Here is a 21,637-nt window from a genome sequence, read left to right as displayed (position 1 = left end):
AATTTCTCAGAGAGTTTAAACATGAATTTTCCTCGTAACTAGTGTCTAAGGAATGTCCATGCATCATGGGCAAGACTTTTCTTTTGCCTAGGTAGAACAAGTCTAGCAAAGGACTGTCAACAATGACCGATATCGAAGGTGTGCATGGGTAAGGCGAGGCGTCAAAAAATAAATATACCAGCCAGCGGCAGCTAACTGCACTTGTGCGTCCTGGCTGCATTTTTTAAATTAGCTCAGCCGGCTACCGCTGGCGGTAGGAAATGGCATTCAAAAGCATGCGCCGGCTGCCGCCTTTCGAATGGAAACCGAGCCTCAGATCCCAGCCTGGCGCAAGCCGGCTGGGCTAATAAGTGAAAAATAATTGCCCCAGCCAGGCTTCGGCCGTAATTGCAGCCTCGATGCGCCAATACGTGAGGCGGCAGCCTGCTGGTATCAATATTTTTGACGCCTCGCCTAACTGGAATTGCCTTACGGAGCAAATTGGCTGATTTGCATGCTGCAAGCATCGGTATTCAAAGAGGTACATTTGGAGATAAATCTGAAAAGCTCTCGGTATTGGTTGTACTGGAAACTTTTTAGAGAATTAAAAACTTATTTCACTTACTCTTAGGTATGCCGACAATTCATTTCTGCCAAAGGCGCTTATAAATAGTGCGGACTCTAATAGACATGGTACAAATTTCTATTATCATTACAGTTTTTCTTGTTGTCATCATTCTTTTAAATGTGTTTTTATTGTCTTATTAATCATTGTATGCTAATCAGGTACAGTGTGATATACGTTGTTGTGCTCCGTCATCAGCCGAGGGGACCGTCTAACCAAGGTGCAGAGATAGTGCTCTACCAAGTACAAAGGTACGTACACATACAGTTTATTTTATGTGGCGGCGGTTATTTTACCTGACTGCTAAGAAAGCATAAATGCTTGTTAGTAAGCAACCAGAGGACCGAAGGCTTTAGGTCCTCTTCGAGGGACCTGGTAATGAGGATTAATGCCTTACCGAAGGGCACTAGCGCTTCGACTTGGTTTCGAACCCGGGTCGCTGGATTACGAGACCACTGCTACCCCAACTGAGTTTATTTTATTTCTCCATATCGCATATCGTAAAACAGGCCCATAATGCATTTCGTTATCAACATGCAGGATATTTTTGCAAACACACAAATTTCCGGTCTATTCACTGCATACACTGCACGCCTTGACCCAATGCCTACAGGAACCTGGTGACTCCTGTACTAAAGCCTATGGAAATGAGAGAATTCAGTAGTCAATGGATTAAGTACTAGCATAGTCATAATTCCAGACCATCATGTTGGGAAATGACCATTCCACAATTGAAAAACTTTACAAATACTAAACAAAAAATGAAGAAGAAGCAATAAGCGATCCAAGACCAGCAAATGTTTGACTGTGCGTGTGAGACACAACATCAAAGAGCCAAAGCCTACATGTATCAACGTGCATTTACTACTGGAAGCTCAGTTCCTGCATATCAAGGCAGTACAAGGGAATAAAAATAGAGCACCGCTTACGTTTGTTTGTGTTCAGTTATATGCAATATGAAAAATGATTTGCCTACGTTGTAAGACTAATTAAATAAACGGTGGACATCACATGAGTAATTTATTTTTACATGCAGAAGGTAGAACAACTGTAATGATATGATATGATGAATTCTTCCTTTCAGAGAATCTCCAGCCAAGAAAACAGATGTACTCAGGCTCGACATGAGCGGCCGATTTGCAGTTAATGTTGTCGTGAGTAGAGTTAAATTAGAAAAAATTTGTTTGTACTTGTACATGGTCGATACAAGTGGAAAGAGCCATTGGCATTATCATACCCTCTCTGTTACAACCATTGTTTGAATCGTTAGAAGAGGATATGTTATGTCATCGTGGTTGTCAGTTGTAAATGATTTGATGAGCAATTCATGTTTGCAGTGTTCCAGGGATTCCAGTGATACTTTATGTTTTGTGAAACTTATTTTTCTTCTTGTAAAGGTGAAGGGAAATACATGTACTTATCCTCATGAAAATGTTTGCGATGCTGAACATCCTACTCAGTTTTCAAAGAATTTCAAAGAAAATTCATACCCTTGATCAAATTAAAGTGTAGATTTTCTTTCCTATTATTCTTCTTCTTCTTCACCTTCTTTTTTCTTGTTCTTGTTTTTCTTGTTCTTGTTCTTCATCCTTTCTTTCTCTCTTATTACTTAATTGAGGTGTTGTCATGTCATGATTGTAATTCTCCTTATTTCATCTTTTAAAATATGTATAATTTTCTCTTTAACAGGATAACCTTGTAGTTGTGCACCATCAAGCATCAAAGGTATGAAATCAAATATTACTTTAATCATTGAAATTGTAATAATTAAAATTACTTTTATTCCTTAAGAACCTTCAAAATTGTGTATACAATCATGCATCTGCATTTTGATAGCAAATTTCTTTACAGATTAGATTAGTATAGTACTAGACCTCAGATTGTTTTCTTGTGTGCATTTTACTTGAGCGCTTTCCAGACAAAAAAAAAATGCAACATCAAGATGACAATATCAAATATTAACAGAGTAATATTATTGCAATCTTTGTGATAGCTTATTATCTTTGTACTTTACATTTCCTTATCATGTTGATATTTCAAAGTACACAACTACCATAAACATCAAGAATATAAACACATGTTTTTCAATATCAATTATTATTCTTTGTTCTTATTTATTCGGCAAAGCAAAGTGTATCCAAAAGTATTACATAGATAAACAAATCATACAAAACAAAGGATGAAAATCATTAAAACAAAACTTAATCCTGATTCCCATGAGCATTTACAATTTGCCAGGAAAGGGGCAGGCAAATTAAATCACAGAAACCGTAAAGGTCCCCCATTCCGACTAATGTATGTTCACCATTAATCATGTTTCAGACTTCGATGGTGTTTGACATCGGGTTGGCCCCCAGCGAAACGGACAACAACTGCAACTACCACCACCCCGTGCTTGCCCCCCTGCCCATCAAACCGGTCAAACTCAAGGTGGCCGGAATACCCACGCAGACGGGACTAGAGATGAGGGAAGTCGGTGTAGATCTCTGTATCCTTTGGTTCTAACAAGGAATAATTGATGCAGATAGGTGGTGCTCTGGGGGACCATTCTGTGTGAGATTTGAGGAGTGAAATGAATTCGTGTTTGTACTGTGCAATCCAAAGCCACTTGGGTACATGTATAAAGTATTGTTGGTACTTGTATAAACCAAAGTTACTTAAAGTCCCATTGCACTATGTAGCTACTTGTGCCCTCTATATAGCAAGCAATGCCTAATCGGTGCCTGTTGGTCCCCCATGGTCCCCTTTTTCTTATGTTAATTGAGAGCTGATTTGATGAAATAGCCACCAGTCAGTAACCTTGCAGGGAGGTCTAATCCCCCCTGGCCAAACTAGTACAGACTGGATTTAAAGGGATGGTAGCCTGATGAGACTAAATGTCTTTCCTGTGGCCTGACTTGGGGCCGATTGGGTTTAATACGACTACGGACAACGCGACTGCAGCAATCATATGCGTGCGACATACGCAAAACCAAAGCGTGAGTAGAACTTCGGTCTGTTTCACAAACACTGACCATGTAGAGATTAAGTCACTGACTACCGTTAATCAAGTTCATTCGTTTATGTGCAGTTGGCCAAAAGATGTCGTAGATGGCATTAACCAGTATTTGCCAAGTTACACTCCCTTGAAGCATAAACATCAGCATGAGGTACGGGTGACTGGGATACGTGTATAGAAGAAGCTGAAAAATGCTTGATAAGCCAAATTGATTTCTCTATGATTGCAATATCACATTTTCAAAGAAGACTTACACAAAATTGTGAGAAGCAACTAGCAATCAGAAGTGCTCCCCGCTCCCCCATCAATGCAGTGAAACTCTAGGTGACAGGGATACAAACGTAACCAAGACTGATTGATACAGATGAGGCTTTCCGGGGTAAAAAAAAGATACTAATCTATTGATTATTAAAAATGAACTGATGCTTGACTTACTGGTTCACACTCATGTTTCAATCTCCTGAAAGCATTGTCTACTGATTAACCACGGATAAATTTCTTATTGATTTAAACTAAATGTAGTTGCTAGTCTTGCTACATATATTTATAATATGTTTTATGGATCAGATGTTTATACCTTGACTTATGATTCCAAATCCCAGACTCTCCCAACTGGGTTGTATTCCAACCAAACATCGTCATTGATGCCAAGCTAGGATGTCTATGGCATATCAGTCTGAGATTAGATGCTCTAGTACCTATGATACCAGACAAGGTATGTATTAAACTGTCATCTGCCTACATTTGAAAGGCTCATCCTCATGAACTATACCTACAGCTATTCTTATGCCTCCGCTACAAAGTAGCCAGAGGCATTATGTTTTGGGTTGTCCGTCAGTCCATACGTACATCCGTCTGTAGGTCCCGTTCTCATGGTCTCAAGAACCGATTGACGGATTACCGCCAAACTTAAGTCATGTATGTATCTTCCAGAGCCAATGAGCTGATTAGATTTTTGGGTCAAAGGTCGATAGCCATGGGGCTCATTATGTACCAAAAATAGCTTGTGAACGCATTGTCAATAGTACCGACGGATGGATTACTATCAAACTCTGGACAGATATGTATCTGGCAGGGCCAATGAACTGATTAGATTTTAGGGTCATGAAGTCAAAGATCAAAGGGTCATACATGTACATGTATATGAGAAATGGCTTGTAATCACAATATTCTGAGAATCTGTAAATGTATAACAATCAAACTTGATTTTTTTAATTTGCTTCTGTTTTGGTTTGTAAAATCGCTCTGTGGCGGAGGCATCATTTCAATTGCACGCAGTTGAAGATCCATCTAGTTTAACCATATGTTATACAGATTTTAGTATATATGCATTGTCATTCTATTCAGATAAAAACTTGAATGGAGCCTACTTGTAAATGTTGCTCAGACCAAATATGTAGTGAAGTAACATATATATCTATTGGTGTTTAGACAGTTTCGTAGTACGTACAATTACTTCTGGGGAGTGGTGCTTTCTTTCAACCTCGAACATACTGTCCCATTCCCTGTGTTACAACTTAGAAGCTTACATTTTAGATTTATTATTTAGGGTTATTATCAATTTGTTTGTTCTCATTGGTTTTTTTGTTTTTCTTTATTAAAAACAAAATAGGAAGTGGATGTTTTAAATTCAAAAGAGGTATCGAAAGGTACCCTCAGGGCATCTTGCATGAACTCTGTGATAAACCTAAAACTAAAAAATTAACAGAACTTTATTTTCAACCAATCAGTTTCTTGTATTTGCCCTCTTCTAATTTTATGAGCTACATTTCTTTCCAAACCATGCTTTCTCTAGAAACAGAATATTTTGTGATTTTGTAGAGCTTTGTATTTCCTCAACAATGCGGCTTGTGATTTACCTAATCTATCCATCTCTACTTTGCAGTGTCGATTGATAGATTTCTTGTTGCTGAGGAGGGAGAGCAAGAAGGTCATTCTGTACGTTCTACAAACAGGTAAGTAGTGAATTAATAGAATGTGTTAAAGATAAAGTTGAGTTCTGATCATGCAATTTGTGAAAGAAACATTGTGGTATCGATCAGAAAAGGTTGATTATCTAGCATATAAGTATTGGTGTGTACTGCAACGTTTTGGAATCATCAAAATGATAAGAAATTTCGCCCAGTCTTGGTTAATTAAGTTACAGGCACTGTACACAGAAAGATGTTTATGGTACTACACAAACATGTGGCATACAAATCTGTCCCAATTTTTATGATTTTAGAATATTTAGAATATTAAGGCATTTGAAGAGCCATGCTTTTCAGGGAACATTTTTTATCTGATGTACTTCCACACTTGCATAATACAATGAATCCGCTCACAAATTTAGAATATTAAGGCATTTGAAGAGCCATGCTTTTCGGGGAACATTTTTTATCTGATGCACTTCCACACTTGCATAATACAATGAATCCGCTCACAAATTATTTTTCACCTCTTCCCAGAACTCAACCTTCTCTGGAAAGGTTAACAATCAATGTGTTGAATGGTCAACTCCAGAATAAATGCTCCTATTCTTATTGAGAGTTTTTTTTATATTTAAAAAAAAATTATATATAGGAAAATGGAACCCATATCTTACAGAGCAAATTGTTTTGGGGTGAGTGGTATAATTTGGAAATCATGGACTGATACAGTGAACTCCACTGCATGTTTATGAACAAAGACTAAAAAGAAAGATGATTGCAGATGAAATGCTCTTGGCAAATCTTTTGCCAAGAGCATTTTAAAGCAGAAAATTAAAAAGGTAACATTGCAGTTAGCCAGATCCTCTGCCGGAAGAAGATAAATATTTCTTCATTGACTGGCAAAAGGCAGGGTCACAAATACAACAACACACAGTAATAAAATACAGTAACAAAAGTAATAACAAATACAGGAACAGGAAAGAAACAAACGAAGACAAAATACATTTCTTTCTCTCCCCAGCCTTGGTACCTGGTCAGCACTGCAATCTTGCCACCATAGCCAAAATCTTCAACAAACTTAATGAAGTGTACAGGACGTACTTGGCTGAACGCCATGCCCATCATGTAAGTATATTGCAGATATAGATAATGATGTATTTGTGATGGTATGGTAGTGTGCATAACAGTCATGGTAATTTAAATACCTGTGTTTTTTCCACTGTGTGATTTCTCATTGCATTCGGTAGCTTATCAAAATGAAGAAGCGCAAAAAGACTATGAGCTGTGAATGAGGTAGACATTTGGATAGTTTTGCCTTATCTGTAACTAGTCTTGATTCTATCTTTCCATTTTGAAAGTACAGACAAACTTGCTTCAGCGACCTCCTGAATAGAAAGACCACCTGTCTGTAAAGACCAAAATTTGTGTTTCCCTTGAACTGTGTTTCTCATAGGAACATGTATTACAGGAACCTTTATGTAAAGACCTCTTTTGCTGTCTCTCTTGAGTGGTCTTTATACACAGGTTTCACTGTATTTGTAAAAAGTGTGTTTTGTGTTTTGAACATAGGCAGAGGAGGCATCGTCACCCAAGAGCAGCCAATCAGCAGCCAGGGTTTCGTCGGGCACAAGGGTCGTCATCGATCAGTCGGATATGTACACCCATGTACTCACACCTGTAGCAGAGAGGAAAGTTAGTATTATATCTACTGCATTTTCATCATGTACATGTATGTATGCAACATAATGATAAGGCTGTTGATATTATAATCACTATGAACATGACTGACAAAGAAAATGGACAAAATATACAGTTCCTCAGGTAGACAAAGGAACATCCCTTCACTGCTATTATGTAAAAAGGTGAATATGCATGTGACACCCATTCTACACATTTTTACATAATAGCAGTGAAGGGATGTTCCTTTGTCTACCTGAGGAACTGTATATTTTGTCGGCTTTCTTTGTCAGTCATGTTCATAGTGAATATACATGTAATGTACCTCAACTGCAGCTCATGTGGAGTTCCACAGGGGCATTCCTAGGTCCAGTTTTATTTTATATCTTCAACCAATTTCATCATGATGTATGCAACATAATGATAATGCTGTTGGTGTTAGAATTTTTATCCACACTGATAGAAGGTCCACTTCGCTATACATGTAATGTACCTCGACTGCAGCTTATGTGGAGTTGCTCAGGGGCAGTCCTAAATCCAGTTTTATTTTATATCTTCAACCAATTTCATCATGATGTATGCAACATAATGATAATGCTGTTGATGTTAGAATTTTTATCCACACTGATAGAAGGTCCACTTCGCTATACATGTAATGTACCTCGACTGCAGCTTATGCGGAGTTCCTCAGGGGCAGTCCTAGGTCCAGTTTTATTTTATGTCTTCAACCAATTTCATCATGTTGTATGCAACATAATGATAATACTGTTGATGTTAGAATTTGCATCAACACTGATAGAAGGTCCACTTCGCTTTACATGTAATTGTACCTCAACTGCAGCTTATGTGCAGTTCCACTGGGGTATTCTTAGGTCCAGTTTCATTTTTATATCTTCAGCCAATTTAGTCATGATGTATACAACGTAATGATAATGCTATTGATACTAGAAATTATGTCCACACTAAATGGAAGGTCCACTTCGCTATACATGCAATGTACCTCAACTACAGCTTATGTGGAGTTTCTCAGGGGCACTCCTAGGTCCTGTATTAGTTTAGTATCAGTCAATTCCGATGCCATTTAATTCGGTTCAATTAAGTTCAGTTTGATTCAATTTAGATCGATTAGATTCAATCCATTCATTTTGGTTCAATTCAATTCAATTCAATTCAGTTCAGTCTAGTTCATTTCATTTCAGTTCAATTAAATCTGCTCATTTCAATTCAATTCAGTTCAATCAATTCAATTCAGTTCAATCCATTCAAATCAATTGATCTTAATCCCATCCAATCCAATCAACTCAATCCAATTCAGCTCCATTCATGTCAATTCAATTCAATTCAATTTGATTTGTTTTTCATGTTAACCAGGTTATGAACCACAGTTCAAATCCGTTTAGCATTTATTTACTTTAATAACAAAAAATATAAAAAATAAGATGATTAATATGATTATGCACTAAAAAATGTTCATACCTTCTGAATAATTAATTTTATATTTTCATTTTGGAATTATTTCCATGAAGGCTAGAATGAAGGTAAGTGACGTTTGTCTCGTCCAGTCTTACTGCTGTTTTTAGTACTTTTAGTTATCTGTCCCTGTTGTGTAGCAAAGACCTAACAGCTATCTACCCAGTGTTGTTTACATGTAAAACAGGGTGAATAGAAGCTATTGGGATGAATGAAAACAAAAAAAATCTTTTATGAAAATTTTCCCAATTGTTTTTCCTGCTCTCTTCAATATTCCTATTCACCCTGTTTATGGCACCTTTTTTTTTTTTTTACCTTGCTTTTTTTCTTTCTACATGTACCCATAGAATGTACCTCTATTATGTACTTGTTTGAGTTAGACGTTTACTTGGTATTTTTGGGTATATTTTGGGGCATTCAGTTGCAATAATTTCTATTATATACCTCACTTAAGAAATCCAGCCATCTGATTGGTCGAATTGCATTCATAAACTTCAACTGTTCCTGTAAAATTCCCGGTAACCATGCATAAAACATTTAATATTTTTAATAACCATGGTTATTAAAAAAATAGGTCAGCCTCCATGGTTACCCCATAGGTTTACATGTTAAAAAATGGTTTGAGCGATCGAGGATACCGTATGTGTGCGAAGGATTGGTCGGTAATTTCAATACAATTGAATCTCGATCGATCTTACCGACAATTTTATCTTGCATTGTTGACATGAAGACGAAAATAAACTTCCAAAAACAAAAAAACAACATCTGCCGATAGATCTTGATCTAAGTTCGTGCCAATATGCATTGCAAAAGTAAAAGAAGGGTGCTTTTGCGAAGCATTCATCACGCCGAAGCCGGTTTCAATCCATTTTAATGTATATATTGTACAAAACTGCCAAGCAAGTGAACAGCGCGTGATGGCCGAGTGGTGTAAGGCGTTGGTGTAAGATTCATCACTCATTGTACGCAAGGGTTCGACTCTCACCTTCGACAAAATTTTATTTTTTAGTCTATTTTTTTTCGGCATATAAAAGTATTAATGACTGCTTTAATATTCGAGAAATAGTTGTTTTCATACGCTCTCGGGAAGGTTACAATTGGGCTATTCCCCTCGGCAAGCCTCGGGGAATAGCACAATTCTAACCTTCCCTTGAGCGTAATAAAACAACTATTTCTCTCAAAGCAGTCATTAATACTATATTATGTACTTGTTTGAGTTAGACGTTTACTTGGTATTTTGGGGCATTCAGTTGCAATAATTTCTGTAGTTAATAGCTTCTAGATTCCGCCTTGGTAGTTACGGTTTAATATGGTTGTTAACTTAAAATGTGTATTGCTCATTTACAATTATTATTAATTAGTTTGTATGAGCTTTTGAATGTAGTCTAGCTCCATTTTCTGGAGAATATTCCTAGTCAATGAAAAAAATACACGGGGGCTCGGGGCGAATTAGCCCCCGAAATGCTCAAAAGAGCCCCCGAAAATCAGTAAAGAGCCCCTATAAATTTGCATAGATTTCAATGCAAAACAAATTTTAGAGTGTTAATTTAAATATATTTTTTCCCTGTTCCTAGTCAATGTTCCTGAGATCCGGAATTTCATAGCATTCAAGGAAAATGAAATGGTTAGAGCCCCTCTAAAGTATTGGGAGCCTCAAAAATTTGATGGCAAAATTTCACTCAAATTGTATCGTAATGTGAAAGAGGATGTCATTTGAGACATATTTCTGCAAGGATTGATGAAAGAATAACAAATTTAGGTTTTTTGCGTACAACAGAAAACCCAAATTATCAGCAATTATGCTTTTTGTGTTCTGGACGCATCTTTTTGGCCCACTATGTTTTGCTTATTTACCTAATTGGCCTTTGTTCATGAGAAGAAATTTTCTTTTAAATCGTTAAATGATGTGCAAAGTAACATGGGAAAATCTTTAATTTTTGATATTTCAATGCTAAAGTTTATGAAGCAGGACTCACGTACACGTATAGCACCTCTACACTGTCTTGTGAATGTTTAAAATCTTATGTTTTTTGACTACATGTAGGTATAATATTAGTCTCTGAATTTATTGTTTTTTGTTAGTATTAGTAAATAGCTTTAGTTTATCATTGGTTGGTTTTAATTCTTTTTATTTCCTTAGAAAAGTATTTGATTTGTTTAATCAACCCAATGTGCTATTTTCTCATATATTTTACTTTTTACTTCATTATTTCTATTTCTTGATACATTATTTACTTGTATTCTTGAGCAATCAGTGTAATTTACATGGCATTCTTTGTGTATAACATTAACCCGTTGACTACTGACTTATCTAATTCCCATAAGCTTAACACAGGGACCACCAGGTTCCCGTAAGCAAAGGGTTAAGCTGATCAGAATTTTTATTTTGCACATTGCGTTCGACCATTCACTCACAACCACTTATAAGTTAATGGAGTTTATTGTTTTGTATGTATACATGTATATTGTCTGAACTTATCAACAACAATAATAATAATAATAATAATAATAACAACATGTATAAGGCATGCATATCCACCCCAAGAGATGCTCAAGGCACTTTAACAAATTTGGAAATTATTACCCCGGCTTTAGCTGTGCTGCTATTACAGCGCTCTAGCATTTGTATGAATCATGTAGCTTATTCCATTCAGATTTTTAGCAGGCATTTCAACTTTTTATGTCCTAATTGAAAAATATGGCATCCAAAATGAAGAAGAAAAAAAAGCTTGCATTAAATCATTGTATGGCACAAAAACGATTCTCCCTCGGCCACCTTGTATTTAACATGAGATAGATATACTAAAGGCTTATTATTTGACTGTTTCTAGCACAAGATTAATATAAACTGATCAAGAACTGGTTGACAAGAAACTAAGGAAATTAGTAATTTTAACAAGTCATTGTGTTTCACAAAGCAATCTTTCTGTCAATTGATTGGTGTCTATTTTTTTGCTCAAAATAGCATATTTGGCAAATGATTGATTGTGCAGAGAGATGAAGAATGCAACCAAAGTGTAACATGTTGTTGATTAAAAAAAAAGAATTGATTAAAGAGCATCCTTCACATGAAATGCTAGTCTTCTGAACACCAGACCCTTCCTTTGCTTAAAGCCTGACTCCAGGAGAACCCGCAGATGGGGGGTGGGGGGGGGGGGTGTTTCACAAAGACTAAGATCAACTTTAAGTTGGACTTAACTATGACAGGACATTCATGCCACTGGTTACTCTCACTATTAGTCTCTCAATTATCAATTTTAGATAATGTTTTTCCTTCAATATGAATGAACTATCACAAAATGTAAATTCTGTAGATTTGTCACCACAATTTATACGTTCCTTCAGAGACCAGCCAGTAAATGCATACATGCCAACTGTTCAGATTAAAGAGGAACATTCCTCTTTTTGGGAGAAGATAATTATCATTTTAATGCAGGTGTTCCTCTTCCTGTACAAATTTGTCTGTAGTATTGAATAGGAGAGTTAGGATTGTTCCTCTTTTTTTTTAAAATAGCATAATTTGTACAGATTTCTGATTTTCAAATGTTGGCATGTATGTAAATGGTTAAAGCAAACATTGTTTTTATAGTCTTTGTGAAACACCCCCCAGATCTATTACATCTAGATTCAGAAATCTCACCCTATCCATTTTCTCTCTCGTTGATATGATTATCCTTGATTATCCTAGATTTTGAGACTACAAAATGTAGTTCAGGTTCAATTCTTTTTGTTTTATTTTTATACATTACAGGACTCCAGCCACAAGTTCTTGGTTGCAGTGTTAGTCGAGTACATCCGGTCTCTCAACCAGTATCAAATTCCTGTGCAGGTAAAAAAAAAAATATGAAGTTGGGTCTACAACACATGTTCTACGGTTGATCAATATCCTATACTTGCTGAATTCCAGACGTCAATCCTGGGCCCTGTCTGTTGTTGATATCAATCGCAACTAAGAGATTGGAGACTGCAAACTTGCGATTGATTGGAGTATCTACGATTGATTTGGATCAATCGCAACTCTTTGTAAGACGGGCCCTGGACAAAAAACTCATGGTTGTTCATGGGTACCCTTCCCTACACATAACCCTAAACTTACATGTACATGTAGCCAAAAACCAAATTGCAATCCTAAACCTCCTTTGTCTTTTGATTTGAGCCTTGAGCAATTATCAACACTCAACAGAGCAAATGTTGTTCCACCAGTAAGTTGACAAGGACATGTATCTTGAATAAGCTACTATTAGCTTTGACAAGTGATAAATAAATCTTTAGGGTTAACCCAATATGCATACTCCATAACCCCCTCCCCTTATATTTTGCTATGTTTCGCTTTTTTCCTTTTAAAAATCTTGTTCCTATTTTTATATCCTTCTTTCTAGTCTCCCTTTATCTCTTTCACATTCCACTTTTTAACCTCTTCATTTAATTATTAATTTATTTTTTACCACGACTACGTGCATAAGATAATTATGACCCACTAAGAGTTTGAGGTTTTAAAGGGGTGTAGCATGACGAGACTATGTGTCTTTCCAGTGGCCTGCCTGTGGACCAATGGGGTATAATATGACTACGGGCGATGCGACCGCAGTATTCACGTGCGTGCAACATACACAAAATCGAAGCGTGCTGACCCAGTTAATCAAGTCTATTAGCTTACGTGCAGTTGTCCAAAAGAAGTCGTAGATGGCGTTAACCAGTATTTGCCAAGCTACACTCCCTTTAATTTCTCCATCTTTGAATCTTTTCAGCACTTCCTGTACGAGTTGGTGATCAACACCCTTGTCCATCACAACTGCTTCTATCAACTCCATCAGTTCCTTCAGTACCATGTCCTCAGTGACTCCAAACCCATCGCTTGCCTCTTGCTTTCCCTCGAGAGCTGCTATCCACCCGCTTACCAACTCGCCCTGGATATGCTAAAGGTATGTATAACTGATAGTCATCTGCCTTACCCATACTTGTTAAGTGACGGCAGGCTACCATAATGGTTGCCTGCTGTTTTCGGCACCAATTTTCTTCAAGTAAAGTCAGTGAAAACTATAAAATAACGAGATTAATACAAATATTTAAAAAACCACTGCATTATTCAGAGGCAAGAGAACATTCATCCTGAATCTTTAAAGCCAATCTGCACTTTTTCCGCCAGGAGGGATTAGACCTCCCTGCATGGTCACTGACAGGTGGTTATCTCATCAAATCAGCTCTCAATTAACATAAGAAAAAGGGGATTATGGTGGACCAACGGTCACTGACTAGGCATTGTTTGCTATCAGAGGGCGCAATTAGCTAAAAGTAGTGCAGTCCCGATATAAAGTATTATGGATGTCTTTTTCAGAGACTTACAACAGCCAATGAGGAGATCATAGAGGTCCTTCTCTCCAAGAACCAGATCCTTGCTGCTCTCAGGTTCCTGCGCAGTGTCAGTGAAGCAGAGAGCGCGTCATCCAGTGATGCAAGCTATATTAACGTATTATGATTGTCCTTTTCAGAGACTTACAACAGCCAACGAGGCGATCATCGAGGTCCTTCTCTCTAAGAACCAGATCCTTGCTGCTCTCAGGTTCCTGCGCAGTTAGGTGGAGCGGAGAGCGCGTCGTCCTGTGATGCAAGCTATATTAACGTATTATGAATGTCCTTTACAGAGACTTACAACAGCCAACAAGGAGAACATCGAGGTCCTTCTCTCCAAGAACCAGATCATTGCCGCTCTCGGGTTCTTCCACAGTGTCGATGGAGCGGAGAGCGCGTCGTCCAGTGATGCAAGCTATATTAACGTATTATGAATGTCCTTTTCAGAGACTTACAACAGCCAACGAGGAGATCATCGAGGTCCTTCTCTCCAAGAACCAGATCCTTGCTGCTCTCAGGTTCCTGCGCAGTGTCGGTGGAGCGGAGAGCGCATCGTCCAGGAAGTTCCTGGAGGCGGCCTTGAACGCGGAGGATGACATGCTCTTCTACACGGTCTTCAAGTTCTTTGAGCAGCGCAACCTCAGGATGAGGGGAAACCCCATGTTTGCTCCTGGTATGTACATGATACGTGTCGTAATGTTGATTGGCTAAGAGCAGTTTTTGTTCATGTCTTTTGTATTGTAGGTCCACCCTGAAATTCAGTTATTTTACTGAAATTAGATAGCTAAGAATTACAGGCTAGTAAAAGGTCTTAGCTAACTGATATAGTACACGCCGAAAATCTCCGCAACACGATTTACACGATTCAAAATTTACACGATTCGACTGCTCGCGGGAATCGTGTAACCATTTATTTTTACACGATTCGTTTTTTGCCAATGAAGCGAAATTTGAATCGTGTAAACGTGTAATCGTGTGAAATTACACGATTCCTCAATTCAGGTCGAATCGTGTAATCGTGTAATCTGCCCGCGGAAAATCTCCGCAACACGATTACACGATTCAAAATTTACACGATTCGATTGCTCGCTGGAATTGTGTTACAATTTATTTTCAGTGGTGATGGTGAGCAGGTTAAGGACGTCTAGTTCAGTAAAAGCAAGAAGTTACTTCTTGGTTGAACGAGGACAACGTGGACGATACGAGGGGATAGCGAAGATTACGCTTTCTTTCTCTTGTATATATTTTTAATTGCAGTGTCTTGTCTCTAGTTTTATTATAGAATGTTTGAAAGTTAAAAAAATCAGTCCACTTCCCGAAAAGCACTCTCGGATTTAATCCTCGGTGAGAAAAAAGAAAAAAGCGATGAACGACGAGGGAAGGAGGGAATTTTGTTATTCCTAAGTTGTAAATAAGTAAAAATGATTACAAAATGTAAAAGAGGGCTAACATAATTAAGTATGTTGTGATACTCTTACATTACAAGGCTGTACCAATTAGAATTATGTTCACCAGCTCATTCGTTACTATGAATATCGTTATACTTTTTTTTATTCAATCATTATCCATTTTACAAACCTGGTTTGTAAAAACGCGTCATATGACGCACGAAAACCAAGGTTTGTCGACAAACCTCCTTTGTGTATTCGGGCCTTAGACTTTGATCACTTATTGCTTTTTTAGCGTTCCTCATTTTCGTAAATTACCTTTTACAACATTGCATTATTCAGCTATATGTATAAAGAGCTACGGTCAAGGCTTAAGGGCACACTTCCTGTCACATACAAAAGAAGCTTACTCTGAATGTGGCCTGCCATTGACCCTCGCCGGGGACAAAGGCCGTTGCCCTAGCTACAGGCAGAGATCCTTACATAATACCTATTGTTTAGGGGGTTCCCCTTGAACATAGGATCCCCCTGAACAATAGGTATTACATGTACGTAAGTATGTAAGCCACTGGCTACAGAGTGTAGGGAACAGTTGCAAGCCGAGAATGAATAGAATAAGTGAATGGCCAACTGTCTTTGAGTTACGTTTAGCTAGCGGCACAGTGTCCCCCCACTTTTTCAAGTTCCCCCAAAGTGCCCCTTTGGATGTAGGAAAAGTACCTATTTTACTTTGACAAGTGTCCCTATTAATTTGTAAAAGTGCCCCTTCCCCTTTTCAACTCTGATAAGTGCTCCTTTTCTTTTGACACACACCCCTTTTCTTTCGACGAGTTCCTATTTTCCTTTACAATAAGTGTCCATTTTCCATTCTCATTAGTGTCCTTTTAATCTCTAGTAAGTATCCCTCTTTAAGTACGAGAAGTGCCCTCTTCACTTTTGATAAATGCCCCCATCAACTCCGATAAATGCCCCTATTAAAATCTGATCGGTGCCCCTTTTCTTTCAACTATAGCTTTTTTTTATCTCTCTCTCTCTCTCTCACTCTCTCTCTCTTTCTTTCAATATCTTTCCATTCCCCCATATCTTTCTCGCCTCTCTTTCCCTCATTATGTTCCCCTCTTACCTTATTTATTTGTCTCTTTTCCTCTCCGTTTCATAGCCTTCTCATTTCTGTTAATTTTACTAGGTTTCGCCCTTCTTTTTTTTTATCACTCTATTTCACTCTTTCTTTTCTTCCGGTCAACTTTTTAGTTTTCCCTTTTTTCTCTCTTTTTTTCTGTTTATCTTTATCGTGCCTTTCAACCCTCATTTTCCTTTTATATGTTCCCTTCTCCTCGTAGCTATCTTTTTTCCTTTACTATTTCATCTATCATGTCTTCCTGTTTCTGACGTTTTCCTACCTTGTCTCACGGATTAGTATACGATACATGTTAGTGGAAAGTGCTGAGGTTTATACACGAATATAAAGTACAGTAATTAACTGATGTACACCGAAGGTAAGTTGTGTATAAAGCAATTGGTGTAAGCAGGATAAGATTTAACGATTGTTGCAGCTTGTCGCATCGTTCTACCAATGCTCTTATAACCCTAATAACTATTTACACGATTACACGATTCAGAGCGACATTCTTCAATCGTGTAAATTTACACGATTACACAGTTACACGATTGTTACATCTGGTCGAATCATCCGACCAATGCACTTAACTATTTACACGATTACACGATTCAGAGCGACATTCTTCAATCGTGTAAATTTACACGATTACACAGTTACACGATTCAGGTGAATTGAATCGTGTAAACCGTGTAATCCTAAAAATAAATCGTGTAATCGTGTTGCGGAGATTTTCGGCGTGTACTGTATATGAGAATAAGAATGGTGTGATTTTTTAATAATTTTTGTCAAAGATCACTACACACAATATATGCTATATAATTTCTTTGTGAACTCTTTATATTTTCCTCTTTCTTCCTCTGATTGTGTTTATCTACCTCACTATCCAACTTCTTGCCGATCTTGCTGTCTTTCTTTCTCTCTTCCATAATTCTGTCTCTTCCTCAACTCTCCCTCATCCCACTAAATCCACCCTTGCTTCATCTTCATCCCTTTCTGACTTTCTCTTTTCACGTATCCATCTCTGTTCTTTCTTCTTTAACTTTGTGTCTCTGTCTTCAAAATGTCATTATTTCATTCTTCTCCTTTTCATTCTCTTTTCTCTCTCTCTCTCTCTCTCTCTCTCTCTCTCTTCCTCACTGACATCTCCCCCACTGACATCTCCCCCCTTTTTTTCTCTCTGTCTATCTTTGTCTGTCCGTCTGCCTGTCTCTCTCTACCTTTCTTTCCCTCTCTACCTTTCTTTCCCTCTCTCTCTCTCTCTTTTCTCACACACATACACTCGCTCTGTCTCTGTCTGTTGCTCTCTCTCTCTCTCTGTATCATGAATCACATGCTTCTCTCTATATATCTCTATTTTTCTTCTCTTCTCCCTCTCCAGGTGAACACTGTGAGAAGTTTGTGCACAAGTTTGAGCAGAAGTTTGGCTATGAGAGCTTCGTCCCTGTCCAATGATGGAAGGATGAACTGCGGCATACCCATGCATCAAGCAGAGGACACATTCCACCAAGGGCCAGGTCTTTGCAAGTGCCAATTGCAGAGTCTTGTCTCTACAGGGACTATGACAGCTGTCACACACGCTTTTGCACTTTTGTTGGGCAAGGTATTGAAGATGCAATCAAGCTTACTGTATATGTTAGTGACAACCTCTATATAAAGGCAACCTGTCTACAGTGGTCATTGATGTTACCACCTTTCCAGTGCTTTCACACTTTGGATGGACAGGATATTGAAGGTACAGTCAAACCTGTATCTTTGAAAACCTCTATATATAGGCAACCTGGCTATAGTGGTCATTGATGTTACCACCTGTTCAGTGCTGTTACACTTAAGGTGGACAGGATATTGAAGATACAGTCAAACTTGTATCAGTGAGAAACTCTAAATATAAAGACCACCTGTCTATAGTGGCCACAATTGTCTCCAGTGTTCTTGAACCTGTCTATAAAGGCCACTTCTCTACATTGGCTTCTTCTAACTGTTAGTGGCCTTTATAGATGGGTTTGACTCTATTTCTGCAGTTATGTTTGTTTTTTCTTGGAGAAAAAAACATTGATGCAATTTTACCTGCTTATGTTTGCAAGGGTGGCCAACATATTTTGCCAGGCAAGCGGGTACCGGTAAGCATTTGCCAAATTCTTCAAGCATAGTGTTTCATCAATCTTGTGACATTCAAGTGAGCAAAGCTTGGGTTCAAACCGAAGCTCGTTAAAAAGCCTTGATGATTTTAGCAGAGCAGTTACTTACCTTGTGACAGATTTTGCATGCACAGGGGGTGTTTCACAAAGATCCTAAGTTGAACTTATCTCTAAGTTGGACTTAACAATTATGGAAAGCAGTTAGCATTCATGAAAATATTTTGTAAAATGTATTTTAAAAGGCATAAAATGTTGATTCAAATCATTCTTATTTTCTGTTTCATGGAGATTTTATGTTCTTGATGTGGAATTTATTAAAAGTATAAAATACTTGAATTTTTGCTTATGAATACATTTTATTTTAAGGCTACAAATGGCTCTCCATAATGTTTGAGTTCGACTTAGTATCTTTTTGAAACACCCCCCCCCCCCCTGGTCTTTTGTGGTAGATGAAAGTTGTTCTTGTTTTAGTGCAATAATAATTATAGTTCAATTTTCATTACAATGTTGATGTTATGAAGGGTTAGACAAACCTTGGTTACACCTCAGTCGCAAAGACTCTAAAAGGACTCTAAATTGACTCCAAGTCAACTTTTTTTATTTTTGTTATGGTATTATTAGAGCTCATGTATCTTTTTATTTGTTCCGTTGTAAGTCTGATATCGGTCTCATTTGGAGAAACATATATATTTTTTTGCTTTTTGATCTGTGTATGTAATAGACCAGTTCACGGTTAGCACATGTCCCAAATGACCCCGAATATCCACAGATCTTCAAAACATGAAGAGGTCCCACCTTGTACATTTTGAAATAATCACTCCTACTGTGGAGGTGCTAATTAATAGCCTTTGTTTCCCCTTTTCAAAGAATAATTCCACCTGTGTATCATGGAGTGCACTACTTGTGCATAAATGAATGATGAATACTTAACTTTCATGAGCATGTATCCAGTATTTCGTCTCCATGTATTTCACAATTTGTTCTGCAATGACCTTTATCTGCTCATGCTCGGACTGCAACCGTATACTGGCGTATTGCCTTAGGATGGTAGTAGACTACAACAAGACTAATTAAATAAAGACGAAGACAAATATTTTTCCTGAAGAAATATCAAAGAGTGTTATTACCACAATCCATGTAAAATACACATCATTCGAGCTACTTCACCAAAATAGTAACAAAGACAAAACATTGTAGTTCAGCATTTCAATAAAAGCATTCATGTTCCATAATGGTTGAGAGATGAAAAAGAAGACAACCGTTGCATCTTGGTGATTATTTAGAAGCAATTTGATCTTTTTTTTGTTTACAATTCACCTCATCTATTTACAATTAGATATACTTATAGTTGAAATCAAGAATACCTAGTCTATTAAAAAGTGCTGTCTAAAACTAAAATCATATTTGAAAATACCAAGGTTCCAGTTGAGGTTGAATTCTATACACCTTTTTTTTTTCAATACAGAAATATACATGGGGCTCAGAAAAAGCCCTTAGAAAAACCCTTTTTTTATACATGAGAATATATTATCCATTCGTATTTCAGTAACTATACAGAGCTGGGGAGTGTTTCACAAAGACTAAGATCAACTTTAAGTTGGACTTAACTATGGCAGGCCGTTCATGCCACTGGTCGCTCTCACCATTGGTCTCTCAATCATGATCTTTAGATAATATATTGTCCTTCAATAATGAACTATCAAAAAATATAATCCTCTAGATTTGTGACCATGATTGGTACGTCCCTTGAGAAACCAATGCCAGTAAACGTTGAGAGAAAATAGTGGCATGAACGGCCTGCCATAGTCAAGTCCTACTTAAAGACGATCTTAGTCTTTGTAAACACTCCCCTGGTCCCCATTGTATTGTACATCCACCTACTTATTGCTAATGTTTGCAGATAATGGTCACATTCATCCTACTATAAAAGTTGTGATTTTGTCTTTAAAAACAGTTCCTAATCAAATGACTGGTCAAATGCAGTCACTTGTAATTCAATAAAGAGACTATCCCACATTTTGTGACCCAAAAGTGTGCAAGTTTCCTGTGCTATCCTACGATATTTTAACATGCAACGCACAGCAGTGCACCCTGCAAATCAAAACCGTTCAAGTAATGAATTTAAAAATGTATTACAAACAATGGCAATACTGTCATTAGAATTTCATTTAGAAATATATGTTGAATTCCTTGATTTTAATACAATGCATTACAAATATTACAATACTTTCACCAAAATTGTATGTAGAATTATGATATAAAGGCAAATTGACAGATATGGTGTGTATAAATTATAAATAAATACATTCTTATTATGGTTTTGTAAATATTATATATTAAAAAAGATTATGCTTATATACAAAATTCAGCCACAGTTTGGGTTTAATATATTTATGTTTCAATTCTAATTATGTCGTTTGAGACAGTCTGCTGTAAGATTATGGCAAGATTGAATGTAGAAGGCTGATTGATTGATTGAATAATTGATGGACGAGGATTGAGTGATTGAGTGATTGTTTTGTTGATTTATCTATTGATTGATTGCACGATTGATTTCCCACTCGATGGATAAATAAATTGAGTAATTGTTTGATCGTTCGGTTGATTTATTGATTAATTGAATGATTTATTAATTGCTTGATTAATTTCTTAGTCTATGGATGAATTAAATGATTGTCTGGTTGATATATTGATTGATTGATTGATTGCTCGATTTGATTCTCAATCGATCGATCGATGGAGTGATTGATTGTTTGGCAGGTTGATTGGTTTTTATTTTGTCATTAGGTTGGTTGATTGATTTATTGATTTATTAATTATATAATCAATACATTGATCGGTTGGCTTCGTGAAATGACGGTTAGCAAGTTTTTGAACAACTAATAAATATGAAATCATGGGACATAAATAATAAACCCCGACCACGAGTCAATACATACAGTGACTCTGTATGATTTACTGTCCGTTTGGATCCAGGTAACATGAT

General features: G+C 37.2%; 1 protein-coding gene across 3 annotated transcripts in view; it reads left to right on the top strand.

The window, feature by feature from the left end:
- The window catches only part of LOC589569 (regulator of MON1-CCZ1 complex), a 28,348-nt gene extending 9,492 nt beyond the window's left edge, over window positions 1-18,856 (top strand). The window contains exons 8-20 of one of the 3 annotated variants that reach the window (XM_030982907.1): window positions 766-855; window positions 1,689-1,758; window positions 2,294-2,329; window positions 2,927-3,092; window positions 4,205-4,317; window positions 5,488-5,557; window positions 6,534-6,637; window positions 7,082-7,204; window positions 8,716-8,727; window positions 12,411-12,488; window positions 13,408-13,581; window positions 14,456-14,681; window positions 17,895-18,856. In XM_030982907.1, coding sequence (XP_030838767.1) covers window positions 766-855; window positions 1,689-1,758; window positions 2,294-2,329; window positions 2,927-3,092; window positions 4,205-4,317; window positions 5,488-5,557; window positions 6,534-6,637; window positions 7,082-7,204; window positions 8,716-8,727; window positions 12,411-12,488; window positions 13,408-13,581; window positions 14,456-14,681; window positions 17,895-17,968 — 1,336 coding nt within the window. In that variant the 3' untranslated portion in view covers window positions 17,969-18,856. Of the gene's footprint in view, window positions 1-765; window positions 856-1,688; window positions 1,759-2,293; window positions 2,330-2,926; window positions 3,093-4,204; window positions 4,318-5,487; window positions 5,558-6,533; window positions 6,638-7,081; window positions 7,205-8,715; window positions 8,728-12,410; window positions 12,489-13,407; window positions 13,582-14,148; window positions 14,259-14,455; window positions 14,682-17,894 lie in introns of those variants that run through there. The other 2 variants (XM_030982908.1, XM_030982909.1) reach the window with 2 other exon arrangements.
- Window positions 18,857-21,637: the final 2,781 nt, after the last annotated feature.

Source organism: Strongylocentrotus purpuratus, unplaced genomic scaffold (genome assembly GCF_000002235.5).
Source record: "Strongylocentrotus purpuratus isolate Spur 01 unplaced genomic scaffold, Spur_5.0 spur5_scaffold_13, whole genome shotgun sequence".
Classification (NCBI taxonomy): Eukaryota; Metazoa; Echinodermata; class Echinoidea; order Camarodonta; family Strongylocentrotidae; genus Strongylocentrotus; species Strongylocentrotus purpuratus.
Note: the sequence above shows the minus strand (reverse complement) of the source record. Positions and strands in the feature narration are given on the sequence as shown.